The 14113-nt window shown below is 38.5% G+C and overlaps 2 protein-coding genes across 2 annotated transcripts; both read right to left on the minus strand.

Moving 5' to 3' along the window:
* Nucleotides 1-440: 440 nt before the first annotated feature.
* On the minus strand, nucleotides 441-8835 carry LOC145037477 (PH, RCC1 and FYVE domains-containing protein 1-like). The gene is made up of 9 exons (XM_078986140.1): nucleotides 8269-8835; nucleotides 7296-7382; nucleotides 6742-6831; nucleotides 6391-6471; nucleotides 6065-6259; nucleotides 3043-5139; nucleotides 2727-2873; nucleotides 1488-1828; nucleotides 441-900 (listed from the first exon to the last, which is right to left on the minus strand). Exons 1-9 carry the CDS (start codon nucleotides 8320-8322, stop codon nucleotides 768-770), a joined length of 3225 nt encoding a protein of 1074 aa, XP_078842266.1. The 5' UTR covers nucleotides 8323-8835; the 3' UTR covers nucleotides 441-767.
* Nucleotides 8836-9537: 702 nt separating this feature from the next.
* LOC145036168 (uncharacterized) lies at nucleotides 9538-10263 on the minus strand. Its single transcript, XM_078984635.1, has one exon. The coding sequence runs from the start codon at nucleotides 10261-10263 to the stop codon at nucleotides 9538-9540; it is 726 nt and encodes a 241-aa protein (XP_078840761.1).
* Nucleotides 10264-14113: the final 3850 nt, after the last annotated feature.

Consider the following 14113-nt stretch of genomic DNA (forward strand, 5'->3'; position numbering starts at 1 on the left):
TTTGTTGCTTAAACAATTGTATCCAATCGAATACAGACCATCATACTCTTTAGTTTCAAGTTTTTTTGTCGTTTACGACAGCAATATTCTTTTGTTAGGGTGTTTTTCTTACATGTTAAAAGAAAATAGGGGGCATGGCCCACCCGAGCCCCTTCATAGTTCCCTTGCGGACATATTTCAGAATATCATTTTTTATAACAGCAATAAATGATTGGACAAATTTGTCAAAATGGTTTTAGTGGAAGTACATAGCTTGAAACATGTTTGATGTTCATTGGACCACAACAAGGACTAAGTTTTTCTGAGATAGGACAATTCATCACAGGATTGGACTAAGTTGTCGTTGACATTGGTTTCAACTCCAATCCAATATATGCCAAACGCGATACAAGTTGCATGCATATGAGACAGAAACAAACTAACATATGATACAACTTGGATTAGTGAAGACACTTAGATTTCAAAGAAGAAAAAAGGAAAAACAAAACAAGTGAATATTAGACGATAGCAAACTACAACCAATCAGCAAGATTTTTTTTCAAGGTATACAACTTTCAAAGCTAATAACCGAAACCCAAAAGAAACTATGAATATACACGGTATCAGCTTTCAAGAACAGCTAGAAAACCTACAATGAATTTACATATTCATCGACATCATCAACCCCGAAAAAACAGGAAACAATTTAACGGACGGGAGATGACGTGGCGAAAACCCAACAAATCGAATTAGGAAAATTCATTTACATACGATGATGTTTCTACATGTCACTGTGCCAAGTCATCACTTGCGACACCTACACTTGATTTATCAGCCAATCGAACATTATATTGTTGATAAACTCTCGCACGGTTCTCGGCCCACCATTGCTCCGCTTGTTTCTCACTGAATCGCTTTCGACTGCATTTTATTTTTAAACCGTTAAAAGACGGTCATAATATTATTTTTCATTGAGGGTATTTTCGACTTTTTACATAATAGTAGTCGTGAGTTTGCCATGCATTGGACCGAGACTGAAACCGATGCCAATAAGAAAAAAATTACATTTTTTTTGTCGCATCCAAAAAGGTGGGACAAGGACTCGCTCTTGATATCTCGTATGTGGAAAAAGACGTAAATACCCTCCTCATCCGCATCATTGATGATAGCCCTAGAAAACTTGTCTGGTCAGGTACAGTCCAGTCCCGTGTAACGGGACCGGACTAGATGGAACTGGAAATGCTTTCCAGGGCTATTTTCAATGATGAGGATGAGAAGGGCATATTTACGTCTTTTTCCACATACGAGATATCGAGAGCGAGTCCTTGTCCCACCTTTTTGGACGAGACAAAAAAAATTGTAATTTTTTTCTTATTGGCATCGGTTTCAGTCTCGGTCCAATGCATGCCAAACGCAGTATAACTGGAAATCATTTTTCCAAAAAGGGTAAAATACAGAAAAACACAACATATTTTCACTGAAAAAAATGGAAAGGTAAAATAGCATACCTGAAGCGGACTCGTTTAAGATCTTTAATACCTCCAGGCAAGGACGTAAGCGTAATATAAACACCAGGTTCATCTTGCTCAACCCATTCATCATCACTTCTGCCACCATTTCTTGCTGCTGTTGCTTCTGAAACAGCTGTTCTGTTTATGATGGAACTTGATCCATTTAATACCAACTGAGTGTTTTTATATGCTGGTGTTTGAGTTTGACCATTAGGCTGGTCAACTGAGGAGTTTATTAAGACATCATTGAAAGAAAGATTGGATCCGAAAGAAGTGAAGGAAGGAGATCTTATGTCTCTTGTAGTTCCTACTGGTAGCCTTTCTGCCATGTCTTTCAGCTATTTTAACATACCAAAATAGAAACAAAAAATATCAGTTGAAAAGTCCAACAACGTAAATTTAATAAAGGGTAAATTAAGAAAATAGCAATGTAGGTTTGTTTGTGTATGAAAAGTATTGTACTTTTTTTTTTTTTCTTCCAATTATATCATTGTACTTTGAAAATTCTACCGAATTATAGCAATGTTTTCACTGATATAATTGGGAAGATTTTTCAAAGTACAATGATATAATAGGAAGAAATGCAAGTATGATGCTATAATAAACAAATCAATGGAATTATGTTGCTATTATTTTTGCATTTAACCCTATTGAGGGAAATGTAAACACCATGATATTTTAGTATTATAGCATCATACTTCCATTTTGTTTGATTAGAGTATTTCACTTCTAATATTTTTCTTAATAAGGCACTTTACTTTGATAAAATATACCCAATTATAAAACTGCAGTTTCAATTTATTTTTTTCTTATTATGTTATTATACTTTGAAGATTTACCCAATTATAGCAATGAAAATTGCTATAGTTTATTAATAAGAAGAAATGAAAGTAGGATGCTATAATAAACAAATCAATATAAGCAAGCAACTTTTTTCATGTGGAGGCATTGTACATTAAACAATCTACCAAATTATAGCTTTATACTTTCAATTTATTTCCTTATTAGGACATCATGCTTTGAAAAATCTACCCAATTTAGTAAGTTTTTGGATGAAATTCTTATAATTGGATAAAATTTTCAAAGTACAATGCTATAATAGAAAGAAATGAGAGAACGATGCTAAAATAAACAAATCAATGAAAGTAAATTGCTATTTCTTGCATTTACTCCCAAGAAAATTCATCAAACAAACAGGAATTGGAAATTGAAAGAGTTTAATAAGATTAATCTTACTTGTGCTGTAAGTGATTTGATGACTTCTTTTGCAGCCTTGCATTTTGAGCTTTCATCCCCTGCAATTGCTATTGCCTCCTTCAGCTGTTTAGAAGTTCTTTCCAGCTCAACCTCTTGAAGTTTGGCTTTTCGGGTTAGACTTTCAACCTGATATCACCAAATCAAATATAACATCCAAGAAAATATCCTCCTTTCTTATTTCCATTAACAAATTCATAAAGAAGGAAGAATCAAAATGCTATGTAAATGTTGCACTAAGTGGATGAGTGACAGAGTGAGTACATATAAAAAAGCAAAACAAGTAATATACACATACCTGTGCTCTTAGTTTAGTTACTTCTTGATTGAGGTTATCATTTGTCCTTTTAGCATCATCCACAATGATCTTTGGTGAAGATAATCCGGCCAAAGTTGGTGTTGGGGTGGTGGACCGAGGTGGGCTGGCCCGCCTCGACACCGGAGAAGTTGCCCGAGACACCATTCTTGAACCAGGGACAGAAGCGGAAAAAAACTTTTTAGAAGACCCAAAAACCGGATTAAAAGATTTAGAAATATTAATCCCTCCCCATTGAGAGCTTCCGGAAGGAATAGGCGAAACACGACTGCTACTAAACTCTAGTTTCTTATTCCTCTTTGAAGAATAACTTTCCAACGGTTTCATCGCTTCCATAGAAGCAAACCTCGCGAGCCGAGGGCGAGATCGTAATTCTGACCTATCATCTTTATCATTTTGCTCGTTAGGGTTTATACTCGCTCTTCTCACGGAAGACACTGAAGAGGCATCGGTTTCGATAGCTTTTTTCAATTTATTAACACAATTATCACAAACCCGATAGGGTTTATTCGGGTTAGGTGCCATGGATGCCCTTAGTGACTTCTTGCTACTACAAGAATGACAAAAAACAAGACCACAATTGTAACAATTATGTCGCTTTCTTTTGAAATTAAACGGAAGGCGACACCCAGAACACATAGACTGATCAACTCCAGACACCCATTTATGAAGACATATAGCTGCAGTAAAATTTGTCCCACAAGCAATCCCTTTCACTTGTTTATCTTTCAAAGCTTCAACTAAAGTCGGGTAATTTCTATCATCTGTATCTCCATGACCTAATCGCCCATTCGCCCCTTTCCCCCATGTGTAAACCTCCGTCCTCGAAGTCAAAACCGCAACATGATGGGCCCCACAAGCGATTTCCTCCACAAAAGATTTTAAAAGTTTACCTTCAATACGAGCGGGCAGCTTCCCGTCAGCATTCGGGTTCCCGAGCTGCCCGTAAACCGGACTGCCCATCGCGTAAACATGCCCGGAAGTTGCGAGTGCGAGTGTCATGCTATGCCCACATGCCACCTGGCAAAAATTCGGGTCCACAAGGGCAGCAACACAAGTGGGAACTAGTTTAGTTTCTTTATCCCCGTGCCCTAATCGACCTTTATCCCCATCACCCCATGTAAAAAGCTTCCCGGAAGAACAATTACTAGAACTCGAATTCCCAACCATAATTTCAACAATAGCAGCAGTATGCCACGCACCACAAGCCGCCCTTACAGTTCTCAACCCTTTAAGCGACTCAACTTCTTTAGGTTTCAAAACACTTTTCTTATCCCCGTGTCCTAACACCCCGAAAGTCCCGTCTCCAAAAGTAAAAAGTTGACCCGCGGAGGTCACCACCGCAGTATGCCACGGCCCGCAAGAAATGGAGGACACATGGATACCCTCTAATGACCCATTTACCCTTTTCGGAACCCAGTGTGAAACTTCATTGTCATGTCCGAGTATCCCGAAATGCCCTTCCCCCCATGTGTAGAGGTCACCGGATAAGGTAACTGCACATGTGTGATACTCCCCACATGCCACTAACTCGATGTTTGTGTTACTAAGGGCATCGATGAGTTTGGGATGCAGGACGTTTGAATCGATTCCATGTCCTAAACGACCGCCTAATTCTTCGCCCCATGAAAAGATTTCGCCTTGTTTTGTGACTAGCGCGGCGTGGCGGCCGCCACACGCGATGTTTTGGACATCGAGGACTACTGCGGATTCTAGAGGTTTGGGTAATAAGGAATCGGTTTTGGTACCGGATTTGTGGGGTCCGCAGACGTCTCCGGTGATTTCGCCCCAGATGAAAACGTCGCCCATGGCATCCCCGTCGTCGTGGCCGGAGCCTTGGCTTGAGGAGCTTACGGCACTTGAGAGGCTTACGCGGAAGGCGTCTACACCCATTCGGTTGAAATGAGTGTGCATGGTGTCGGACCCACCGGATGATGGTGAGTGGAAGGACCCGTTGGAAACGGGAGGGAAGAAGCCTTTGGGTGGGAGTGGGACCTTGTATGGAGCCATATCTGGGAAAGATAATGCCTTTGGAGGGCTTCCGAATGGACTATGAAGACTAAGTTGATCAATGGTTTCCTGAAATGTAACATAATGTGAGGATGGAATGGAATATGGTCTAATGGAATGGAATGGAATGATTGCTAACATTACATTATCATGTTTGGTAGGCTTGTAGGAATGGAATGCATCTTTCATGTAAGCTTTTAGTGTAGAGTTTAATACTATTCTATGTGGTATTTAATCATTATTATAGAATTTATTAGTTACAAAAATAACGATTAAAGATAATAAAAGCTCATTAAAACATTAAAAAACTATTATTAAACACTATCATGGGTGAATAAGCAAGGTAATGGAACGAATCATTACACTCCATGATCATGTTTGTTTAGCTTGTAGGAATAAAATAATTTTCATATGGATTTTTTGTATAGTATGTAAATACAATGTATAGTTTTAACTCTATTCTACGTGTTAATTATAATTATTGAAGTTTTTATTTACATAAATAAAGAACTAAACATGTTAAATTTCATTAGAAACCGAAATAAAAATGTAATCAAAAAAATATTCTTGATTATTTTTAGGAAAGAAAATTTATGAATGATTAAAATCGTAAAATTTCTAAAAAAAAAAGATGTCTTAGAAGATTATGTAAATAAAAATGGGTTATATTGCAACTTTTCACAAAAATAAAAACACCATTTTGCTAACAAAAGAAAAGGATTGACATCTTTCAAGAATGGTCCATTCCATCAGCCTAGTCAAAAGAAACAGATTTTATTGATTCGTATAGAATACAGTCATACACCATTCCATTCCTTCTGTGATTCCATCATTAGGATCAAGTGTTGTATGGATAAATGATGTTTATAAAGTATTTGAGGAAAGAAGGAAGAAAAATAAATAAGGGCAAATTTGTAAAAGGTTAGGACTTAATAGGGAACGAGTTTTTCCATCAAGTCTTATTCTTTCTGATTAAATCAAAAAGGAGCTGTACCTTCTGTGAGCTATTTCCACTACCAAAAGGAGAATGTAAAGGGGAGCTTCTTTGTGTGTATGTCCTGGGACTATTAGCTTCAGATGGGATTTCATCACTCCTTGATTCTGTTCTCCAATTTCTCTGATGCCCACGTGATATTAATGCTTTAAGCCCACTAAACCATACTTCAGCTTCATCCTTGTCCTTACATATCTAATTAGACAAAATGAATTGCAAGAATATAAATAGAAACTCACAAAACCTATTGCTAATTGGCATACAAAATGCTAGCAATAGTGCAAAAAGAATCAATAATCAATTGCAAAGAGAGATGAAAATCCTACCAAATCCAGAGATCTATCGCTGTATATTAGTGAAAACGATTGGTATTCCTTCTCGGGACGTGGATACCTTTGAAAGATTGGCTAAACAACAAAGTGAAATCATAGTAAATATTCATAATAACAAAAAATATATATATAATTTAATAAGGTAAGATGTCAGATGGCATATTATGTATTGGAATTTTGGAGCTACTCAAGCTGTATGTTTTATACTTTTGAGTCAACAAGAAATTGTTATTGTTTTCAATTGTGATGCCATTTTTTATTTCTTGAATGGGTTTTTAGGATATTCTCCTCAAATTAGAATAACTAATCGTGTAAAAATTAAAATTTGCAAATGAAATTACTTACAGTTCGCTGCCCTGATACAATTCTGGTGACATGACTTAGTCTAAGGTGTTTTTCCTCTTTCCCAGAAAACCATATCAAAATAGACTCATCCTGAAATAGCATATAGAAAAAACAGTATCATTGAAACTGCAAACTATTGATAATTACAGTTACAAAGAGATTGGTATTGCCTTTACATTTAAGAACACATGTTCCAGACGTTCACAACAAAAACACATATTGTTCCTTTTGCTTAAAAGATAATAGGAAAGAAAGAAAAAAAAAATCATGATTTTAAGTGCATTTATTCTATCTCCATAAAAGTGGAAGGTAATGAAAGAATAAACAATATATACACAGAATGAAGGCACTTGTGTGACTTTTACTCTAAACTTATTAACGAAATACCAAGTAGAATGCATTAAATCAGCGATAGTAGCTAAGAAACCTAGTCATACTAGGACAAAAAGAATGAAAATCCGATAAATGTTGACGCAAACATAAAACATATTAAATGGAAACATAATAAAGAAATACATTGGTGGAACTTCATGAAAGATAAAAGTCAAACTTACATTAGCCAACCTGAAGGGACAAAACTTAGGCTTCCCTCTTCTTCCATATTTGAGAAGATAAGCCCCTTTCTTCAGAGCAGTAATGGCCTGTAGTAAATATCACTCAAGACGTTAAGTTAAAGAGAATTCACCACATTTTCTGCTACAAAAAAGAGATTTATAAAACATGCATCTAAACATCCACCAGAAAGTAAGAGATATAGCCTATAGAGAAGTATTGTCACTTGTTAGGGATATGATAGCAGATGGTATTAGAAAATAGAAAAGGCAAAAGTATCAACCATTAGCAGAAGTCAATATTTAACCTGACAACTACAACTTTCTCTGTTATTGCTAACAGTCACTCGTTGATCATACAAGAAAGTTACATGCATTATGCATATTAGGAAGGAAGTTGAGAGCTATAGAAACCTCATACTTCACAGAGTATATTAAGGGAAGGGTATGTTCTACACCATTAATGATTGACTAAATTTTGAAGTTGTCCTGCTAGAATATGTCATCTCCTCATTGAGCATTGATCAAAAATTCGTTATTATCTTCTGTTTTATTAAAAGCATACTATAGTAAAACAATTTTCCCTAATTTCAAAAGGACTCACTTGCATCAAATCATTTGACGAAAGCATATAAAGTCCATTATTAAGTAGCATACATTACATTCCAGCTTCTTTGCAGTTTGCATTACCTTTGTATTTTCAAAAAATGGTCAAATCATTGTGCAGTGAGCAATAATTGTTCAACTAGGCGATAAAAACTCAGCAAGTGATGCAAAGTGATATGATGCTTATAAGTTGTTCATTCTATAACATTAGTGTGGGAACGTTAAAGCCACACACGATTTGAGATCACATAAACAGCAAGTAATTTACCCGGTGTTTCAAGTGTTAACATATGCCTACGCATTTGATTAGCAAACAATCATAACTCTACAATAATATCCGGAAGCTCAGACAATGTTGTAATTGATTTACCTGCTCGATGTCCCTTTCAACTTGCCCACCCGTCCTACTAACATCTGAACTCATCCTCTGTCTACAACAACGATATCAAAAAACCACACAATCCAGACTTACGTACCAGTCTCTACTGTAATAATCAACCTCATTTTTCTTCTTAAAATGCACAAAAGCTCCGAAGCTCGTTCATCAAATTAATCGCAATCTGTAATACAATCCACGTAGTTCATTGACCTGAAAAAATTCCGAACGAGCATAAACGATTGAAAAACCTTTCAATTGCCCTAATTGTTCGAATTGAAGGATAGGAGTCGTGCTCAAATGGTATCAATCATCAGCTAATTTGAGATGGAATCTTTTTTGCAACTTCGAGGGTTTTGACAGCTCCTTTAGGTCGAGGTGTGTGCGTGATATTGTGTGCTTACGGATGTAATTGAGAGCTCAGATCAGCATGGAAAAAGAGAACCGAAAACCTAGGAAATGGCTGGTTGATCTGGTCACCAGGAGTTAGAACGCAGGAAGAAAGAGAAAGTAGAGGGGAAGAGCCTGGGGGTGGACTTAAAGCAGTGTTAGAAAGGGGGAAAATAGTACTCTTTTAGTCATAATCAAGGTTCAATCCATGGATTATACGGATAAAGTTTTGTTTATTTTGTTTTATTTTTTTTTTATTTTTTTGGTTCATTAAACCACTTTTTCAGAGAAGCTAAATAAAATGACCACAGGTATTCATCATAAAGGACTCTTGCTTTATACTTTCGGACTCGTAAGAAATTAATATTAGCATCTTCTGTATACAAATGTTATGAATTTAATAGTAAAGGACCTCACTATATACTAACTTATCGCATGCGATCAAAGGGCTTCTGACCTAGCGGTATCTGGTGTTCTCCTTCCTCCTTAAGGTCGATGGTTCAAGTTCCGTGAAGGACGTAGGTGGAGAATTAGGAGTAGATTAGATTTGTCGTTCAAAAAAAAAAAAAAAAAAAAACTTAGCGCATGCGATTGTTATTCATGATTGATATATCAATATACTTGACATAATTAGGATTCTATTGGACGGATTATAATTAATTAAAAATGGTGTGTACGTTTTCAAAGATCTAGGAAATCTATAAATCTATAAATTGGTTATATAAGGATTATAATTGTTATTCACTCATATATCATATTTTTGGAAACGGCGAATATTGTATTATAAATAAAAGGCCAACACAAGTAGTAAGCAACTATTTGTGGGCAGTTACAAGAGAAAATACAAAGATTTTAACAAAATTGAGATATACTTCAATCTAGCCACCTACAATTTAATTCCAAAGTTATGTATCTGAACCAAGCATACATTTGTGATATAACCTCGTCTGCAATCATAGTTAGGATCGGTTTCACCGCCTTAAAGATGGAATTATTTCTGGCCAACCATAAAAACCAAAGCATCGCATAAAGCACCACCTTGAATCTCTCCCTTTTTCTTGGGCAGTTCCCCCATGTAGCTGCGAAATTGAGAAATTCATTTACCGTGTCAAAGTTAGTAGCTGGAATGCCACGCCATTTGAAGATCCAAGATCTCGCCTCGATTGATATTGGACATTTAACAAATAGATGATCGCTTGTTTCATGTTCGCCATTGCACATGGGGCAATTTGTGTTTGCCATAATAATACCCATGTTCATTAAGTTTGTTGCTAGCGACAGCCTATCCATTAATGTTCTCCAAACGAAACATTTAACTTTCAAAGGGCTTGCTTTTACCCAGTTGATTATTGTGCCAGTGTGAGGGTTTTTTTCGGAGTCTATCTTTTGTCTTAGGGTATTAACCGTGTATTTTCCGTCTGGATTTAAGTTAAAGCGGAGTCCAATTGGTGTAGGATTTGTATTAACCCCTTGAATGAAGGAGCATAACTCCATGAAATCATCTAGAACCTCCCCGTCCATATTCGCCGATTTCCACCTCCATTTGAAACCTGTTTGATCAATTCTATCTGTTATTCTACACAATTTTTTAGACTCCATAGCATAAATTCTGGGAAAACGCTCCTGTAAGGTTAGAGAGCCACACCATCGATCTTTCCAAAGCAATATATTAACATTTGAGCCAGGAATTAGAATGAAGATTTCCTGATGATTGATGTCAAATTCAGGGAGAGATTTTATTGCCTTAGCAATATTACACCAGGTACTGCCTAGTGAGGCATTAGCAATATCGTTGACTGGCTTGTTTGACAAGTTGTGAATATTGTTGATGCACTTTCACCATAGCCCTCCCGATATTGCCTTCAATCTCCACCACCATTTCGTAAGCAATGCTAAATTTTGAGCTTTTAATGATCCCACCCCAAGGCCATCATCCTTCTTAGAAGCTACTACTTTTGACCATGAGACCCAATGAATTTTGCGTTTGGAATCGTCCCCACCCCACAAGAACCGTCTTCTCAGTTTTTCAAGATCCTCTATAATGCCAGATGGAGCTTTGAATAAGGAAAGATAATAAGTTGGGAGAGTATTTAGGACTGATTTGATAAGGGTAATTCGCCCCCCCCCCCCCCCCCCGAAAGAAAGAGTTTTGGCTTTCCAAGTTGATAAGCGTGTTTGGAATTTGTCGATGATTGGCCTCCAATGTTTCTTCAATGACATATTAGCACCAACTAGGATGGAAGTGAACTTCTTTAGCATCCCAATATTTGAGCTTGTGATTGCAGTTCATAATCCGAAACTCCAATACCAAATAATCTGATTTGTGAAAATTGACTTTCAGCCCTGAGCATATGTGAAAGCATTTTAATATTCTGGCGATTTTTAATGCTACTCTTATTCCAATCACCAAGGAATATGGCATCGGCTGCGTAAAATAAGTGTGAAAGGGTAGGACCGTTATGTGGTAATGAAAGGCACTGGATAAGTGCTTTTTCCAAAGCTATTTTGATTACAATATTTAGCCCCTCCATTATGATTATGAATAGAAAAGGTGATAGGGGGTCTCCTTGTCGAACTCTTTTTGATAAGGCAAATTCCTTCGTTGGGGATCCATTGACAAGTACAGATGCCCTTGATGACGATAAACAATTGTGAATAAGTCAATAAGATTTCTCCATTTCTGACTGAATCCCATTTGTTCCATTGTGGATTCTAGATAACCCCAATTTATTGAATCAAATGCTTTCTCAAAATCAACTTTGAAAAGAAAGATTTGTTAATTGGTCCTTTTTGCCCAGGCTATAACTTCGTTGATAACTAGGGGGCCTTCAAGTATATGTCTACCTTCAATATATGAAGATTGAACCTCATTCACAACCTCACCAATCACCTGTTTTAGCTGTGAAGCTAGGATTTGGGAATTTTGTACATACATCCGATTAAGCTAATCAGCCTATAGTCACCCAAGCTCATTGGATCCTTTATCTTTGGTATGAGAGTAATAAATGAGGAATTGTATCCTCTTGCGAGCCTTCCAGTTGATTTGAAACGAGCAACAAACCTGAAGATATCTTGTTTAATGAGGTCCCATTTCTTTTTTAACACTTTAAACGTATATCCATCCGGTCCAGGAGATTTTTCTCCCCCACAACACCAAATCGCTTGTTTGATCTCGTCAGATGAAATTGGGGCGTCGAGGATCGAACAATGTGTAACATCCCGGAATAGCAAGAGTAGAGTTGAAGGGCTAAAAGTGTAAGTTATGGAGGGCAACTCGGCGAGTCCATGGATGGACTCGGCGAGTAGGGTCGCGACTTTGGTCGCGTGTCAAGTGGCCTACTCGGCGAGTCCAAAGATGGACTCGGCGAGTAGATGCTGAGTGGAGAAAAACCCTAATTCTCGGGGTTGAGCTCTATATAAAGAACATTATGTTTCCTCCCCAACCTCTTTGATTCCCCTTGAGCCCCATAAACCCTAATTTCGTGGAGGAACACCATTGTTGGGCAAATTGGAGCTTGGAGAAGTGCTAGTTGAAGAAATCTTGAAGGAGAAAAGGCTTGGATCAAAGGGTTTTGCTTGGATTCGAGTTTCATTGCTGTTGGGGCATTCTTTGAAGGTAATATCTTGATCTTGAGCTGCTATTGTCTATATTCTTCATTTTTGGGGGTGTTGAGATCACATCTATTGGTGTTTTGGAGTCTAGAGGTTAAATCTGAGGTTGCTACCTCAGATCTGGAATAGAGAAGGGTTGGAATGCCTGAAAGTCCCTGTGATTGAGTATGTAGTGAAGCTATCTTGTCCCAAACCTTAGCCTTAATGTGTATAATGCCTAGATCTTCATGGATTCACGTAAAGTTTGCCACTTTACGTGATGGATGGGTTGTAGGAGGATAGATCTATGTTTTGGATCAATTGCATGGCCTGGGATGCTTATGTATGGATTCAGACCGATGGTACTCGACGAGTCACAAGGGTGGACTCGACGAGTTGCTTGAAGATGAGCTGGAACTCGGCGAGTTGGATGAACAACTCGGCGAGTAGGTTGAAGATAGCCTTAGACTCGGCGAGTTTGTTCTTGGACTCGGTGAGTCTTGTCGAAGAGTCCCAATATTTTTTTGTTGAGTCGAGAATCGGTGAGTCAAGGGATGACTCGGTGAGTTGGGTGCGAGTAGACTCAGAGTGGTTGGACTCGGCGAGTCTCGGGGTGACTCGGCGAGTCAGGTCGCGGATTGAGGGAAGTTCTGAACTTGGGGACTCGGCGAGTCATCGGGTTGACTCGGCGAGTAGAGTCAGTCAGGGGTTGACTTTGACCTTGTCCAAGGGTTGACCAGTTGTCTTCCAGGGGTATTTTGGTAAATAAGGGTATATATTGAGTTGAGTGTTTTGGTGTTCAGTGGAGGAGTTCGTGTCGGAGTTCGGAGCAGCGGGATCTTATCCTTTCAGCCGACAGTTTCGAGGTGAGTTATCCTCACTATATCAACAGGGTCTAAGGCGCCAAGGTCGGCCCTTTATTGGATTGAGATTCGAGTATGGTTATTATGTTATTGTTTGATATGTCTGCATCCTGGTAGCTAGGATGGTATATGCTGGAGACCTAGTTAAGGTCAGTTTCCCAATATGTAGAGTGATGTTATGCTAGTGACCGGTTAGGTCGGTAATCTGGTTAGGGTAATGATATGCTATGTGATCTGCTTGCTCGGTTTGTTGACTATGACTGTTATATGATTGTATGTTATGTGCACATGGTTGTTTGGACTGGAGATGGGTTGAGGCGGGTCCTGCTTTGTGTTGTAGGCCAAGATACCCAGGGCGGACCGGTTATTCCGAAGGCCCAGCGAGCGGTCCGGATAGGCTGTAGGCCCCACGAGGGCGGACCAGACGTGCCGAGGCTTGGAGAGTGGACCAAGCCGACTGAAGGCCCAATACGGCGGACCAGTCACACTGTAGACTCAGAGAGTGGACCAGGTGGGTTGAAGGCCCGGTGCGGGCGGACCAACCACACTGTAGACTCGAAGGACATGACTAGACTCGGAGGGTGGATCCGGTGGACTGAAGGCCCGATACGGCGGACCAGTCACACAGTAGACCCGATATGCATGGCTGTTCTATGTTCTGTTATGTTATGTATGCTTTTTATGCTATGGGCCGGAAGGCAATATGTTATGGGCTGGAAGGCAATATGTTTGGGACCGGAAGGTCGTAGCCTGGAAGGGCGTATATGTGGTTGGTATTTTGGGGGTATCTCACTAAGCTTCCGGGCTTACAGTTGTGGTTTAATGTTTTTCAGGTTCTTCGGGAGACTGTGGCAAGGCAAAGGCGTGATCGTACCGTCCCTCGCGTTTATGTTTTATGAAATGGACCTGGGAATATTCTGATAAATAATGTATTGAAAACCTTTTTGTAATAAGTTAATGAAATCTGATTGTTTTTGAAAATTTTTAAATTAGTT

The sequence above is a fragment of the Lactuca saligna genome, chromosome 3, assembly GCF_052625555.1.
Source record: "Lactuca saligna cultivar CGN05327 chromosome 3, ASM5262555v1, whole genome shotgun sequence".
NCBI lineage: Eukaryota > Viridiplantae > Streptophyta > Magnoliopsida > Asterales > Asteraceae > Lactuca > Lactuca saligna.